The 16,634-nt window shown below is 39.2% G+C and overlaps 4 protein-coding genes across 5 annotated transcripts in view; 2 read left to right on the plus strand and 2 right to left on the minus strand.

Annotated features, from left to right (window-relative positions):
* The window catches only part of LOC109543924 (NADPH:adrenodoxin oxidoreductase, mitochondrial), a 2,178-nt gene extending 481 nt beyond the window's left edge, over positions 1-1,697 (plus strand). The window contains exons 2-6 of the mRNA XM_048668217.1: positions 232-388; positions 438-653; positions 705-1,155; positions 1,206-1,316; positions 1,365-1,697. Coding sequence (XP_048524174.1) covers positions 232-388; positions 438-653; positions 705-1,155; positions 1,206-1,316; positions 1,365-1,639 — 1,210 coding nt within the window. The 3' untranslated portion in view covers positions 1,640-1,697. The remainder of the gene's footprint in view (positions 1-231; positions 389-437; positions 654-704; positions 1,156-1,205; positions 1,317-1,364) is intronic.
* LOC109543932 (U3 small nucleolar ribonucleoprotein protein IMP3) lies at positions 1,356-3,011 on the minus strand. Of its 2 annotated transcripts, XM_019913871.2 has the most exons (6): positions 2,689-3,011; positions 2,521-2,628; positions 2,360-2,463; positions 1,955-2,130; positions 1,714-1,783; positions 1,356-1,536 (listed from the first exon to the last, which is right to left on the minus strand). In XM_019913871.2, the coding sequence occupies exons 1-5, from the start codon at positions 2,823-2,825 to the stop codon at positions 1,763-1,765; spliced, it is 546 nt and encodes a 181-aa protein (XP_019769430.1). In that variant the 5' UTR covers positions 2,826-3,011; the 3' UTR covers positions 1,356-1,536; positions 1,714-1,762. The 2 variants fall into 2 exon arrangements, with proteins under 2 accessions (XP_019769430.1, XP_019769429.1); XM_019913870.2 differs by lacking the exon at positions 1,356-1,536 and having other exon boundaries at positions 1,636-1,783.
* A 761-nt stretch (positions 3,012-3,772) lies between these two features.
* LOC109543933 (40S ribosomal protein S23) lies at positions 3,773-5,199 on the minus strand. The gene is made up of 4 exons (XM_019913873.2): positions 5,092-5,199; positions 4,597-4,756; positions 4,052-4,250; positions 3,773-3,868 (listed from the first exon to the last, which is right to left on the minus strand). The coding sequence occupies exons 1-4, from the start codon at positions 5,093-5,095 to the stop codon at positions 3,800-3,802; spliced, it is 432 nt and encodes a 143-aa protein (XP_019769432.1). The 5' UTR covers positions 5,096-5,199; the 3' UTR covers positions 3,773-3,799.
* A 236-nt stretch (positions 5,200-5,435) lies between these two features.
* LOC109542499 (fizzy-related protein homolog) overlaps positions 5,436-16,634 on the plus strand; it is a 15,873-nt gene continuing 4,674 nt past the window's right edge. Inside the window, exons 1-4 of the mRNA XM_048668203.1 lie at positions 5,436-6,332; positions 15,557-15,697; positions 15,757-15,987; positions 16,060-16,201. Of these exons, the coding sequence (XP_048524160.1) occupies positions 5,970-6,332; positions 15,557-15,697; positions 15,757-15,987; positions 16,060-16,201 (877 nt within the window). The 5' untranslated portion in view covers positions 5,436-5,969. The remainder of the gene's footprint in view (positions 6,333-15,556; positions 15,698-15,756; positions 15,988-16,059; positions 16,202-16,634) is intronic.

A 16,634-nucleotide genomic window follows, 5' to 3' on the forward strand; every position in this document is an offset into this window, starting at 1 on the left:
TAGAAAAATGATCGTCGTTTTGTGCAAGGGTGGCGCAAGATTATTGCAAAATTTCATGTTTTCCGTCCCGTTTTGCATGTTTCTCGGAAGCAAAAATGAGCAAAAACGCTCGTTTTTACACCATTCCAGAGATAACTAAAAGATTATGCCAAAATTTCATGTTTTCCGTCCCGTTTTTGCTCATTTCTCGGAGGAAAAATGACGCCTTGAATCTATCATCAATGATTATAGCTTTGGCGTGGCACCAGACCATCCAGAAGTAAAGAATGTAATTCACACGTTCACCAAAACCGCAGAAGCCCCAAATGTGAAATTCCACGGCAATATTGCGCTGGGACAAAACGTTTCCCTTGACGAGCTTAGGCGATGCTACAATATAGTTTTACTGGTAAGTTGTGAAAGAATTCAGCTCCGCATCGAGCCAACTTTGACTCTAGACTTATGGGGCTGAAGAAAATCGACAACTGAACATCCCAGGAGAAACACTGGGCAACGTAATCACCGCAAAAAAAATCGTCGGTTGGTACAACGGGGTTCCATCTGACCGAAACCTCCAGATCGACTTAAGCGGCGATACTGTAGCCATCATTGGGCAAGGAAACGTCGCTGTGGATGTAGCGCGAATGTTGCTGTCGCCTCCAGACCAACTAAAGGTACTTTTACTGTTGCCGCTTAAATTTGGTTAGTAAAACGCGAAGTTTCAGAACACAGATATAACTGAGTATTCTCTAAGCCATTTGTCTCAATCTAAAGTGCAAACAGTCCATTTGATAGGGAGAAGAGGGCCCCTGCAGGCTGCTTACACCATTAAAGAGCTTAGGGAAATGTTGAAGCTGAAAAACTGCCGAACAGTGTGGCGCAAAGACGATTTCCAAGCGATTCCCAGGGATATCGTAGATACACTTCCCAGGCCAAAGAAAAGAATTACTGAATTAATGCTCGAGTCGGTTGAAACAGGCAGTAACGGCGATCCATCAGAAAAAGTGTTTAACCCGATGTTTTTGCGGTCACCTTTGGAGGTTTTAGGAAAAAGCACAGTTGAAAAGCTGGTGTTGTGTAAAAATAGACTAACAGGCCAGGACTATACTAAACAAGTGGCCGTTGCAACAGATTCTACAGAGATTCTTGATTGCAGCATGGTTATACCCAGCATAGGTACTCAACCCCGGCGTATTTGATTAAATCAGTTAATGGCTTTTTTTAAGGATATCACAGTAAACAGGCCGATCCAAACATTCCGTTTGACGCCAACATAGGCAGAGTGAACAACGCAAGAGGCAAAATTGATACTGGGTTGTACACATCAGGCTGGTTAGGTAAGGATTGGCTTATGCTTAAAAAAAACTACAAATGAGTTCTTGCAGCTACTGGCCCTGTGGGCGTGATATTATTCACAATGTCCAACGCTTTTGGCGTAGCTGAGCTAATCATTGAAGACATCGCAAAGGAGAATATCCTCCAAGAACCCAAGGCAGGATTCGAGGAGCTGAAGACGATCCTGGACGCAAGACATATACAAATTGTGGAGTGGGAGGACTGGAAGAAAATTGATGAATATGAAGTGAAGCAGGGCGCACAAGTGGGCAAGCCCAGGGAGAAAGTTGTGGATATACAACAGATGCTTGAAATAGCTGCTTAGGTGTTAAATTTTAATATGGAACTCAACATTTTTTTGTATTAAAGCGCTAAATGAGTGAGAAAGGTTTTGCCTACCCGACATGATGAGTCTTAATCAGGAAAGCATGCAGGTGTGATCAGCGCCTCATAGTAGAAAATCATCTCTCTGAAAAAAACAGAAAATCATTAAGCAACATTAAATAGAAATAACTTAATTAGTCAGGCTATACTGACGAGTGATTGAAGAACCAATGCAGTTTAATTGCTAACTGGCTTAACGCTATAAATGGGATTTATAGATATAAATATCAAAGTCCATAAGAGTTATTCTCATTACCTGCCCATTATATTCCAACACGTGTTGTTTAATTTTGGAGCTGTTCACCCAGGTAACATAATCTTCCAAAATTCTAGTCACCAGAAAAGCTGGATCTTTAATTAGTTCAGTTCCCACTCTCACATGACCTTGTTCTATGAGTTTTACTGCTTCCTTGATGGTTTCTACCATGCGACCTGAAAAATAGCGATTGAATAAAAACCGACCAGAAAAATACCGAAACCTCAGGGTCCCAATGATCGAATTCACCAACGGGAACGATCGGATTCGATTCGCAAGAGGTCTCCGTTCCCGGAAAGTGTGAATTAACCCAGAAAGTTTACCTCATGGGGACTATACGAGGCACTAACAATTTAGTGCTGGTGACTATAATGATAAAATATGCAACTTGTTAATAGCACTTACTTTTCGCCATTATTACGGCCAATCTCCTTCTGCAGAAACATGATGCGGTTACCTTTTCCGCTAAGCTCAAGTCCCCTACACTAGCAATCAAGCCCATGTCATACCTTGGGTGAAAAGTTCACTAATTTATATTGAAAGGTGTGTGAACTCCAGAAACTTACAGTTTTTGCAGCAGTCGAGCACTACACGAAGTTCTTACTGGATCAGTCGGGTCCAATAACTTAATCGTTCTTGCCACCTTCCGCACGTTCCTGCTTAGTTTATTGTACCTGTAAACCGGATTAAGTGAGCATCTTCTATTGCGGAAAAAATCCGCACGCTTTCCTTACTCTGTGTAGTCTTCTCGCTTCTGTATATGGTATTTTTTTAACACTTTAACTTCGTGCAGATTATTGTCGACGGACCAGGAAATAAAATCCACCTTTTTAAGCAGCTTCTTTTCGTGAAATTTCAGTTTTCGAACCATCTTGAAATATTTAAAGTATTTAAACTATTTCATAGAGAAAAACTGGTAAACAGTAAATTTCAAGGAAGGTTCTTTCCCTCGCAAGGATACATTGAAAAAGACTGATTTAAGTCAGTTTAAGTTGCTTGATCAGAGACAACTTGTCTCTGGCTTGATGGTTAGTCTGTAAATTCCCCACAGGGTGGCCAACATTTCGAACGCGTATTACCGTCCACGCCATTTGAAAAGGCCCCCCATGGTGGGACATGGCTGTCAATGGCTCAGAAATGACCAACCGTGGTAAACGGCAACGTTGGACTGTCCTTTGCTTTTCCTCAAGAAATACATATGCCAATCATAGCCAAGAGATAGAAAAAGAAATCAAAGAGCTCACAGTGTACCAGACAGAGACAGCGAAAACATGTCACTGGCGATTCCATTTTTCTTTCTTTGTCCAGATATGAAATTTTACTGTCCTTGTTCCTCTCAAACTAACAGAAATTCAACCGAGACTTATTGCAGCGAAAAATCGACTTTCAGCAGCTTCGTAATAGCGATAGAAAAATTTACATGTAATAAAATAATCGCACATTATTTCAAATTATGCAAGCTAAAAATGAGTGCAACTCTTATTTGTACAGATTGTTTCATATTCAATTTCTTTTTAATAATACTAAACATTATTTATAAAATGTTTTATATTATTGAAAATATTGTTTCTTCAATAAAAAAATTCTTTTAATGTTTCTATAATAGACTGTTTTTCTCTCACTTTTGAATAGAGCTGTTCAACATTTATCGTAAATTCCGTTAATATCGAAATTGCAATTTTTTTATTATAAGTCACTTAGCGAAATTGTCGAACAACTCGTAACCAAGAATAACAAGATTCAAAAATAAAATTACTCGATTTTCACACGCTTAATAACTAACAGTAAAAAACAGGGAAGGAAACAAAAAAAATAAGGTTTTCGGAACAATTTAATTGCTCATGTCTAAGACCTCGGCCTTTCCTTCTTTTCTTTATACAGCGCCAGAAGAGATACGTTGGCTACTTTGACGACCTGTAACAAAAAGAAAAAACCATTAGACTTTCTTCGCCTTGCCACTGTCCTTTTCTGCTATTCAGTCAATATCAGAATTAACAAAAATTCAGTATAATCACAAGAAATTCATGGGATTGGCTCTGATTTTTTTATCATCACTTTATCCGTCGCAAAACGCCAGTAAAAAAGCTATGGACATACCTTAAATCTAACTCCGGGAATATCTCCAACAGCGTGACCTTTCCTACCGAAACCAGCGACTAGTACTTCGTCGTTTTCTTCAATATGATTGAGGCAACCATCCCGAGGCACGAACGCCGTGATTTTCTTGCCGTTTTTGATCAATTGCACCCTGACGCACTTGCGGATGGCAGAGTTAGGTTGCTTGGCTTCTACACCACTGAAATTCACCACTATTACTCAGCTACAGACAATTACAATACAAGAAACATCTTCCAGAACAGGCCGGGCTTTTTGGCCCCAGGCAATGCACAGAATTCTCCTGTGATTGGATTATTTAAAGCACCATTCACGAGGAAATTCTGCGCGTTGCAAGGGCCAATACGATAACTGTTGGGCGCATATCAGAGTGGTTAATTCATGAAAGGAACTACCCAATGGTTCAGAGCTCGATTGATTTTGCATTTTTAACCTAATCACTGCATGCTGGCAGGCGATTTGTGGTTTTAATGCTGCGGAACTTTTCAGTCATTTACACGGCAAATAGAGCGAGGAGTTGAACTTACACTTTTTCTAGTACGATTCCTTTCGCATGAGAGGCGCCTCCAAAAGGATTGGCCTTCCACCTGGTTCCTAAATGGGCTTTTTTGTAGTCTTTGTCGGCCCATCTTTGGTCCCTCCTGTGGTTGACGTGTTTTCTCGCTGTTCTCAAACCGCGGGGCTTTCCTTAAAATCAAAAAATTATAAAGTTGCACCAAACGGAAAATACTTGATCCAGCAGCACCAGCCGGCCTCAAGCAATGTTAGAAGCAGCATTTGCTGTTGAAAATCCGAAAAACTCGCAAGATGATTGAAGATTTCGAGCCAGATAAATGCGGTTGAGTTCATTGATCAAAGCCGAGCTTTTGCTGAGGAATTCGCAATCAACACAACACATTTACTGGATGCTTACTAGATCAACTTGTTTAGTAACTTAAAACACTGCAAATGCAATAGTTGGGAATGGAAGATTTCCAATAATCGCTTAAAGAAAATGAAAAAATTAACGGTGCAACACTCACCCATGTTGACGATTGCTTTGCGGCAAGGGAAAAAGAAATGTCTATCACTTCACTTATAGGACTCGAACTACCAAACTTTCGGAAAGGAAAGCCCTGCTTCTCATGGCAGCCAACCTATGCAACAGAAACACACTACCGCTGGCAGCTTAGATTTGGCAACAGAGCAAAACTGGGGAAATTTTCTGCCGCGAATGGTCAATAAAAGTTTTCAACTATATTAGTAATGAAACAAAAGGGCTTGGAACTAAATATACTAAAACATTTGATTTGAAGACACTGGCAAAAAATAAAAATAGGGAGTTACCAGTCATTTCACTGCCAACTTTTTATCAATTTTTTTGTAGCGTAAAACTGTCAGTGTCAGATGGGCATTGGTTAACTGCCATATTGTTTATTCAGCATTTAAATATTTAAAGCTCTGTATGGAAGGAGGGGGTATAGTTAATGAGCTTCCATAATATGATTTTCTCGATAGGATATTAATCCACTTCCACAGATCCACTTCATTTACGTGAAGGAGTTGCCCAAGTGCGAGTGTCTGGGGGTATGTGGGCTGCGCTTTGAAGTTGTGGGGTTTTTGTGAGTGATAAGTTGTTAGTGAAGCCGCTTAGTGAACAATTGGACGCCCCCATCGAAGAATCCGGCTGTATAGTTTCCAGAGCCAGCAGTTTCCTCAAGCTGAAGTGTTTCCCTATCGAGTAAACTCCCTGGGAAGTGTCCAACTGACATCAGTGTGTAGTGAGCTGATGCCAGTGTCACAATTTAACATTATGGTGCATATTAGCCTGTTTCATACATAAAGCTGATCATTTATACACTAGTTCTACATATTTTATACATTCAGTAAAGCCAAAGATAATCCCTAATCGATTGCAACCATGTCAATGGAAAACAAGGACAGCCATATCCTTAATCCAACCAAGTTAAAAGTGGTGAGGAACTTGTTCGATGTGTCTGCAACCCCTGTGGGAAACTACGATAGGTTCATACCATGTAGAACTAATAATAACTGGAAAACTAGTTTCCCCACAATGCCAGACCCCAATAAGACTCCCCAAACTGGCAAGAAATCGAACAGGGAGAATGGGGAAAATAGCAGGGATTCTTCAGTGTATAACATTTTGTTAAGAAACGAAATACTAGGAGAGAGGATTGAGGATGTGAAGAACCAGTGTGATGACAGACAAGCTTTAACGCCAGTGAAAACTAGGAATTTGTTCAGATATGGAACACCAATTAAGGTAAGTCTCTAGCAGTTTGATAACAAACGAATATTCATACCATTTAATTGGCTACATGTTATAAAAACCGATACTATCAGCCCCATTTGAATGCTTAAAGCCAATGAAGTTGATTAATCTTCCACACTTGTGCCCATAACACTACAGTTATTAAATAACAAGTTAATTAGTCAGCGCATACTAATGCAAAAATGCATTTTTCAAGATGTTTATCCTGCTATATTCGCTACAGGGCTTCTTCAATACCTTCAAACATTATTTCGAACTTAATCAGTGGCTGGTTGTTAATGTGAGGGCCGGTACCTGCAGCTCCGATTAACTTTAATCAGTCAAGTGAGTCTATCTAGGGCTCTTAAAAGGGCATGTCTTGCCCTCTATGTATGCTTTATGTTTTTCTATATATAGTTTATCTGCTATTGTGGTAAGTCAAAGCTCAATGACTAAAAGAAAACACCGTATCCTTGTCCATTGTTAACCAAAACTAGATAGCGTATCTACCACATTATTTGAATTGCATGTACAGCGAATATTGAAAACTGTCCAGTCTGGGACTTTTGGTGATATTGCTTAAGTTAAGAAATAGAATGATCGAGCAAACTACCTCTGAAGATGCTCGCCACTCGTGCTTGCGAAACATCAGCAAGACTTCTATTCCTTAAGTATATACCTAAGCAATATCACCAACAGGCCCTGACTGGACAATTAAGGTAATTTACTTTTTCTGTTAAATCCACATCGGACTAATAGGGTTCTTTGAGGTGAATCTTTGCGTAATTAGCTACCTACCAAGTAATGTTATTTATTCCATTAAATTTGTTATGCCAGTGCAGTATGATTAAAATGGGTTATTAAACTTTCAATGCATACTTAAGCAATGCGCTTGATCAAAGTCATGGACAATGCACAATACGACATTCAATGGGTTCAGGTGCAAATTTTTGCTGCTGGTCAAGCTTCTGGACTTGGAGGAACCATTAACTGAACAGTTTGGCAGGTCCCCGGCCAAAACCTTATGGTTAAAAAAAGTCCCATGCATATTTATGAAGTTATTCATAATTGTATCCTACGACTGCGAGAGCGTAATTAAAGTTCCACTGTCCGTATTAGCCTAATTAACTTGGCGCTGCTTAATTTGCTTCTAATGCCCTTTTCGCGATCATTTACCTACACGTGAAAGAATTAATTTTTTTACACAGAAGGATATAAGACTGAACACATTCCAGCATAGTTATTTTTAAACAATTTGCATATTTGGCCGATACGCCCAAATTCAAGCGCGTCCAAGACAAACTATTTAGTCACCTCAAGATACGCTGTTTTATTCGGAGTTTTAGTGGGAAATTGTCCGGACATTAACGACTCACTGGGTGCTAAACTGGAATTATGAATGTCCCATGAGAGGTGACTTAACGAGTTCACTGACTGGAGCATTAGATCGGATTCATTCAGAATGATATAGAATTCTTCTTGAAGAACCAGAAGAACATCGAGCTAAAGCCCCAACTTTGGGCAGAGCTTAATCGATTCTTGCACTGCTTCTGCCCAACCGATTACCATTCAATGACAATGAATGCTCTTGAACCCTTTTACTTTCGCAACTACTCAAATGATTCTATTATTAGATAATGGCGAGACAAGCCATATGTAACTGACTTAATTTAGCCAGGTACAAGAATGTTTATGCGAAATTCTGCGAATAAATTTCTTGGTGAATGAACGGAACCAGAGGCCCCCCACAACACCCACTCTTCTAGTACCATCAGCTGTGAAATCAGCTGATGGATTAAAATCGTGTTTTAATTTTTAACACACGTCTGGCTGGTTAATGAAATTCATTATAAAACTCAGTGATCCTTGCTTACAGAGTGCGCCGACTACCAATTATATAGGGTGGCTAGAGCTTTTTTCTTGCTTATTTAAGTAGTTGAGTATCCGCGGAATTTTTTAACAAAATTAATTGAGCGCACAAAACCGCTTGGAACTCCGGCTGTTCCAATGGAGGCTCCAATGTGGAAGTTGAAAGTTCGTTGAGACACTTTAAATTCTTTATTGAATAAGCACTGAGTGGTTCGGGGTTTTTCCGCGAGTCACACATTGTTAACGTTTTTCCGCGAATCTTTTTGTTGGAACTATTACAAGTTTTAAAAAATCCGTTTTTTCAAACATAATCACGACCAATCCGGTGCTGGCATCATTTGCTGTTTTCCGCCACCTTATCACATAAATGGAATGTTCAACTTTCGATTTTTTCAAATTGTCTGTGAACCTGTTTATGCCTGATGTTGCGCTCCTAATTTGTAATGATAAGCTATCATTTTGCTAACATTGTTGGTGTTTGCGGTGTGTGAATACCATTTTGCAATTGCATGCAACGCGATTAAGAACCAATGAAATTTTGCTGTTTTTCCTGGATTTTTCTCCAAAAAATATCGTAATCTTAGCCCGCACCTTGTCGCCCTAGTCATGCACTTGTTTAATGGAGGATTTTATCAACACCGGTATTTTAAGGCAAATATTTGACTTGCGATACGAACTTTTTTTAACGCAAAATCCCAACTTTCAATCACGTTTCTGTTATCTTTATATTAAACAAGTTGAAAGTACATATGGGATGTTTGGTAACGGGTTTGCGAATTTTTCCCAGGGAATTGGAATCGCAGAAATCATTTTGCAATGTCTGCAATCAAACAGATTAGATGCAGTCATGAATGTTCTTTAATAGGGATTCATTCAAAATTCCCAGCCTTTGGAAAGCTGGAAAGAGGAAAATGTCAGATTTTTCGGTGCCCTGGAAGTTTAAAAGCTTCTATCTCCGATACGGTTAAAAACACCTTGAGAGTCTTCAGAACCATTTCGATAAAGCGTTTCCAAAGCTATTTTTTCCTTTAAGTGTGGCAGAAAAATTCGTAAATTTTAAAGAGATAGAGCCAACATTTGATGAGTTTTGCACATTTTCATTTATAGCCCGGAAACGATCGAAAATATTTGGAAATTCATTAGGACCTTTTCGATAGAGCGCTCCAAGAACTGTCATGCCCTACTTAGCATTTTGGGAAACTCCTAACCTTTAAAAAGGGAGGAGCTAAAATGTCATATTTTGCAGATCGTTGGAAGGTTAAGAGCTTCTATCTCGGAAACGGTTGAAAATATCGAAAAAGCCGTACGAACCATTTCGATAGAGCGTTTGCAAAGCCATATTTTTCGTCTGTGCGCCAAAGCAAAATTCGTAACCTCCAAAGAGGTGGAGCCGATATTTGATGAGTTTTTCACATTTTGGTTTATAGCCGGGAAACGATCGAAACTATTTGAACATTTATTAGGAACTTTTCAATAGAGCGCTCTAAGAAATCTTCGGTTACTTATATTTTTCGAAATCCCTAACCTTTAAAAAGGTAGGCGCTAAAATGTCATATTTTGCAGATCTTTCCAAGTTTAAGAGCTTCCATCTCGGAAACAGTTCACAATATCGGAAAAGTCGTTAGAACCATTTCGATAGAGCGTTTTTAAAGCCATGTTTTTGAACACAGTTAATGAGTTTCTAGCCTTAGTTGTTTGATAATCAACTATTCAATTAGTCAAGATAAGTAAATGCTTTCGCCTGGTTGCTACAAGCGTTTGCATTTCGAGTGGTATCAATGGGAAGGAACAAGCTATAGAATGTCCGCTAAATTTGCAAACAACTCAACAATATACAATCATGCAGCGCTATCTTATTTTGCAGCAATGCATAAAATTCTGCTGATTGCCAGAGTTCGGGGTCATTTACTTTAAGGGTCATCGAGGTTTTATTAATTTAAAAACATTGATGTTGATGGACATGTGGAAAACGTGGATTTTCGACTCTTCCATTTCCACTCAGATACAACGATCGGCTGGGTGTATTGGACTAAATACATGGCTGATATCGTCGTTTATTTGAATTGATTTGAATAATTCGTAAAGCTATCCGGTAGCTATGATAATCGTTCCCATTTTCATGCAGCGCTTTCAGGGCAAGGTTCGTGCCCTTTCGGTTAGGAGTCAACCTGGTTGATATGCTTTGGTAATAAATCTTTTGTTGGGCAATCAGAGTACAATGCTCTGGTTAGTAAGTCGTCAATGTGTTGTTCTTGTAAAAGGGTTTTATATTATGTACTTATCTACTCTATGTATACAGTGCGCATTCCTCTGGGCGAAAACATGCTTAATAGTTTTAAATCGTCGTGGACAGGACAGGAATTCTGTACAGGTACAAATATGGGAAAAATCCCAGTCAATAACAAATATTTGCGTTCTAGAGGAATTTGATTGAGATATCACGCGAGCTTCTGATAAGGCAAAGGCAAGTAGAAACTGAAAAATGCCTGATGTTCCGTCCCGCAATAAGAGCCCAGATTTGAGTGAAACACGTCTGAAATAAGTAAATACCCGAATGTGATAACTGACAAAGCACAACAATAACGGGCAGCGTTCTGAAAAAAACAACCATTAACCGATCTGTTGGTTTTCCTATTAACTTCTATCTAATTAGCTGGCCTGGGCAGCTTTCTAGCCGCTCATACAACATTTTGGAAAATTGTATCTAAAAATAATGGTTTGCGTGTCCAACCATTATCCTGGTGTCATTCACATTGCCACGTGGGATTTCGATTATTGAATTTATTTATTAGAGTGTACACATTTTCTCAAATTCAACCAGTAGGTTGTTAATGGATGGCCGGCACAACCATTATTTTAGCGAGCATTAACAAACGATGGTGTCGTAACATTTTTTCTAGGACAGCCTAGATAAAAGTGAATACCATTTTAATGGGGTTCATTGTTGGTAATTGAATACTCTAATTGAACGTTTCGTAGGTTTATGTATGCATCATCAGGACATGTTTGAACAAATCTACCTGGCAGAGTTTTGTTTGTTTCACACAGTTTCAGTGCAGAACTAAAGCTGCAAAATAGCCCTCAATTCTGTTTCCTAGTTCTGCCATATATCACTTTGTTTGCTAATTGAGTTATTAATTAATAACAGGCCAGAATATAATTTGGTCTATGAGTGTGATGGGCTGTAGTAGACAAACCGTGAAAATAATTCCGCCAAGGTTGTCTTGAGCACGGGTTGAACCCGTTTAAGGCCTTGGGTAACCCCCATGTTCCTTTGGAGCACCTCCAGCCGAGACTTTTCCTCGGCCAGTTTAAGCCCCACAACATGGCTTCCTATGGTTGGATATTTGCAATTTTAATTCACACTAATGCATACGGTGCCGAATCTACTTCCGCTACTGGAAACGGATCCACCATTTTCGGAATAATTTTATTAGCCGACGGTATGAATACTTAATTCATTGCTGTACCCGACCCTTTTCCTGTATGTGCCTTCGCCTCGATCATTACCGCATATTATTGATTCCAATCAACTCAATGACTCAAGTAATAGGGTTTTGCCGTTTTATTAATCGACCAAGCAAACTCAATTCTGCGAAAACTGCATTGCTGAATAATGCATTTTTATACGGGGTGATCCTTCTGGCTTAAAACCGTCGTAAAATGTTTGCCTTATATACAGGCTGGTTTAAAATAGTCTTACGGAGTGCTATTGAGTTTGCTCTCGAAGTTGAACTCTGTCTGCGTAAGTAAGTTACCCGATTCGTACCTGCAAAGTTGGCCTTCCGTGTCAATGCTGTCTTTAGGTCCTAGGTAGTCTCACTTAGGTAAATTCAGCAAACCAGCTTTTATTTAGGTAGATAATAAGTTCTCAGGGGCACTGACAACAAAAACATTGTGTTTGACAAATGCTGTCATTCTTACGAAATGTCAAAACGGGGCGAGTTTGTAGGTATTGCTGTCTTTGTCCATCTTGCAGCCGCTGTGCAACTGTGACAAAGAGACACGCTGTAATTATTGGGTTGTTTTTACAAATTAACTTGTCGACCGGGCCAAAGCGAATGCACGGAAGAAAATTGGGGATAAATTGCGAAATTTGGTAACGTCGCAGCAGGGGTTGCTTTAAATATTTCATAAGCATCTGGTGAAAGTGTGACTTGCACAAAAATATTTTTTAAAGGTTTAGGAGTTTTGCTTCAGTTCTAAGAAGAATTTTTTCATGATTTTCGACAACTAGAAGCTGTTTTGAAGTGCGTTGCATCAGTTTTGCTTCTGTCTGTTTAGAGGTTAGGAATTTCTGTCAAAGTTCTATTAAAGGTCAAAAGGTTTTTCCAACTGACTGCATTTTTTCAACCGTTTTGAATATACGTGCACAACTCGAAGCAAAATTTCTGAAACCTGAAAGAGGGTGAAGCCCTGTCGGATTTTCAATCTTTTTGTGGCAAAATGGGGCTCAGGAGATGCTCTTTCAACATGAACTGCATGATGGAAAACTGTTTGCCGGTGGGGGGCAAAGCCCTAATTTGATCGAGCGGCTGATCCGCCAATATAACATGTGAGTGAAAAGCTAAATTTTCCGCACATTCTCTACTGGAATGTTCAAGTCATCTGGTTAAGTGCTATTCCAACCTTGAAATATTATGGATAGTGCATAATAACGCGTTTCAATTGCATCCTCAACTATTCATCTGCATAAAAGTATTGAAATTAATTAAAATTCCAAATCAAATTAAAAAACACAGTCAGGAAAGTATATACAATTAATTAAAATGTTACTGCGTATTGTCAAGTCCTGATAACCCAGCTAGGATTTCGAAATAGCACATAAGGGCATTGATCGTGGTTTTTTCAGCAATTAAGCGCATTGAATGGTAAATCGGTCGCCCTGTTACATGTGTGCTAATTTCTAAACAACCTGTTGTTAGGAAAAGCACGTTGAGGTGTTATTACCGACTAGTGATGATGATTATTCATGGTAATACGAATTTCCACTGTGCATAAATACAATAAAGCCACGTATTACGTGGCAGAGAAAAATAAGCTCCATGCAATATTATTTAAACCCATTAGATGTATAAGCATTTAATTATGTACTGGTAATGAATGCATGGAAATTCAGTGGCGTGTGGTGGTTTTTCTATCATCTAACTGTATCGAAGCCTTTCCGTGATGTGGGGATGTTATACCCACGTGTCTCGTCCTTGGTTGCCTGCTTTTAACTGTATCCACGTCGAAAAGGCATTCCACTGCGTCTAATTGAAGGTAGTTCATCATGATCAACGCCAAGTGTTTGCAGAAGGATAATTTTATGCATAACATTGCTTTTTTCTCTTGTGGCAATGCCCCATCAGATGTTGGGCGCTATTGGAAACCAGCAGCAGTGTGTAAAACACAGCAATTATCAATGTTACACAATCGACCAAACTATTATAATTGCATTGGAAAACATTTGTAAGGCTGACTTGGCGGGCTTATCACTACTATACTGGTGGCAGTGACCCAAAAATCCCAATTAAATTAATAACAATATTTTCCTCCTCGTTCGACACTGCACTAGCTTACGACATAGAGCCATATTATTTATCGACAACGTGGTACTTTGAACTTACTTTTCTGGTACCTACTAATGGTGTGTGAATACATTTGCAATTCAAATATTGCCTGCTAATTATTTTTTAATCGCTAGGTTTGATCGGTTTGATTGAGAATTCTGCAATCTTGTGCGGAAATGGTTTGCTTTAGTCGGATCTAAACACGCTCTAAATGCTGAGGATCTTCTTATGTCCAAAGTTGGACATTGAGCTGGAAAAACTCAAAGGGGAATCATCCACAAAACATCCTTTTGAGACTTTTATTAAATTAGAAAAATCGGATTTGTGGGCTATTTTTATGAAACTTTCAGCATCTGTAGAGTGAAGCGTCTTAGAAAAATGGTGAAAATTTCGGGTTGCTACTGGCTTTAGTTTGGAAGATTCGAATTTTCTAAAAAGTGGGTGCAGATGAGAAAAAACGTCTTTTTGAGACTCGACATTTACTAATCTGGAATAATTCAGAAATGTGGTACATTTTTATGAAACTTTCAGCATCTGTAGAGTGAAGTGTCTTAGAAAAATGGTGAAAATTTCGGGTTGCTACTGGCTTTAGTTTGGAAGATTCGCATTTTTAAAAAGAGGGTCCAGATGAGAAAAAACGTCCTTTTGTCCCGACATTTACTAATCTGGAAAAATTCAGAAATGCGGTACATTTGTATGAAACTTTCAGCATCTGTAGCGTGAAGTGTCTTAGAAAAATGGTGAAACTTTCGGGTTGCTACTGGCTTTAGTTTGGAAGATCCGAATTTTTTAAAAAAAGGGTGCAGATGAGAAAAAACGTCTTTTTCAAACCCGACATTTACTAAACTGGGAAAAATCAGAATTGAAGGGCTTTTTGGTGAAACTTTCAGCATTTGTAGAGTCAAGTGTCTTAAAAAGATGCTGAAAATTTCGGGTTGCTACTGGCTTTAGTTTGGAAGATTCGATTTTTTTAAGAAGAGGGCGCAGATGAGAAAAAACCTCTTTTTGAGACTCGACATTTACTAATCTGGAAAAATTCAGAAATGTGGTACATTTTTATGAAACTTTCAGCATCTGTAGAGTGAAGCGTCTTAGAAAAATGGTGAAACTTTCGGGTTGCTACTGGATTTAGTTTGGAACATTCGAATTTTTACAGAAGAGACCGCAAATGAGTAAAACATTCTTTGGAGGCCGATATTTTCTGATCTGGAAAAATTCAGAAATGTGGTACATTTTTACGAGACTTTCAGAATCTGTAGAGTGAAGTGTCTTAGAAGGATGGTGAAAATTTCGGGTTGCTACTGACTTTAGTTTAGAAGATTCGAATTTTTAAAAACATGACGCAGATGAGGAAAAATTTTCTTGTGAGACCGACTTTACTAAACTGCAAAAATTCAGAAATGTGGTACATTTTTATGAAACTCTCAGCATCTGTAGAGTGAAGTGTCTTAGAAAGATGGTGAAAATTTCGGGCTGCTACTGATTTTAGTTTAGAAGATTCGAATTTTTAAAAACATGGCGCAGATGAGGAAAAACTTTCTTGTGAGACCGACTTTACTAAACTGCAAATATTCAGAAATGTGGTACATTTTTATGAAACTTTCAGCATCTGTAGAGTGAAGCGTCTTAGAAAGATGGTGAAATTTTCAAGTTGCTACTGGCTTTAGTTTGGAAGATTCGAATTTTTCGAAAAACATCCTTTTGAGGCCGATATTTGCCAAGGCGCATAAAATCAGAATTCTGGCCAATTTCAATGAAAAAATGTTGGCCTATTTCCCGCTAGCCATAACTGAGAGCATTTTTCTCCTGTTCCAGAAAAACAACTGCCAAAACGATAGGATTCCGATGAAGTGCCAATCGGGTCCTTACTCGCTGTCGCCATTGAGTGCCAGCAGCCAAAGACTGTTACGATCGCCCCATAAAGCGACAAGAAAAATATCCAGAATACCGTTCAAAGTACGCTGGAAACCGGGCGTCTGACTAGCAAACTTCCAGTAACCGGTTTTCTTTTGCAGGTTTTAGATGCACCTGAATTGCAAGATGACTTCTACCTAAATCTAGTCGATTGGTCGGTTCAAAACGTTCTCAGCGTTGGACTGGGAAGCTGTGTGTACCTGTGGAGTGCCTGTACTAGTCAAGTGACCAGGCTGTGCGACCTTTCCAGCGATGCGAACGTAGTTACGTCCGTTTCGTGGAGCGAAAGAGGCAATTTGGTAGCTGTGGGCACTCATAACGGATACGTGACGGTAAGTCTTCTTATAGATGACTTGAAAAAGCCTCGTTCGAGAGTGTTAAATCTTGGATTTCTGCTGCTTCAGGTATGGGATGTGACGGTCAATAAGCAAGTAAATAAATTAATGGGACATTCAGCAAGGGTTGGAGCCTTAGCGTGGAACGGCGACGTCCTCAGCTCGGGCAGCCGGGACAGAATGATTTTACAACGAGATACGAGGACGCCGCGTAAGTTCCACATACACATCCCTACAGACAACAATCATCCAGAAACACCTGATGCCTGCAATATTCACTTGACTGTTCATCTGTATACTTTCTCATGCTTTTCCATACACTCAATAGCGCCCCATACACGAGCGCAATATCTGTTATATCTGATACGTGGCGAGCCAAGTTGGAAGAAATATCGGTGCGTTAATGGTTAACCACAAGCCAGATACAATTCGATGCGAATTTCGTACAAAAAAATCTGCAGATCTGCCATTAGTGGGTACGGGCGAATACTAGTGTTAGAGATTATTGCCGCCTAAGCAGTCATGCTATCGCCATACTTCCGCGGCTTAAAGAAAATACATATTCAGATAAAATTTAACGGTTGGCATTGGTACAGATTTGAGATATAGTGTATAACGTGATAATTCAAGCAATGGGCAAGAGG

The sequence above is a fragment of the Dendroctonus ponderosae genome, unplaced genomic scaffold, assembly GCF_020466585.1.
Source record: "Dendroctonus ponderosae isolate FM_Combo_2020 unplaced genomic scaffold, Dpon_F_20191213v2 Dpon_F_20191213_7, whole genome shotgun sequence".
Taxonomy (NCBI): domain Eukaryota; kingdom Metazoa; phylum Arthropoda; class Insecta; order Coleoptera; family Curculionidae; genus Dendroctonus; species Dendroctonus ponderosae.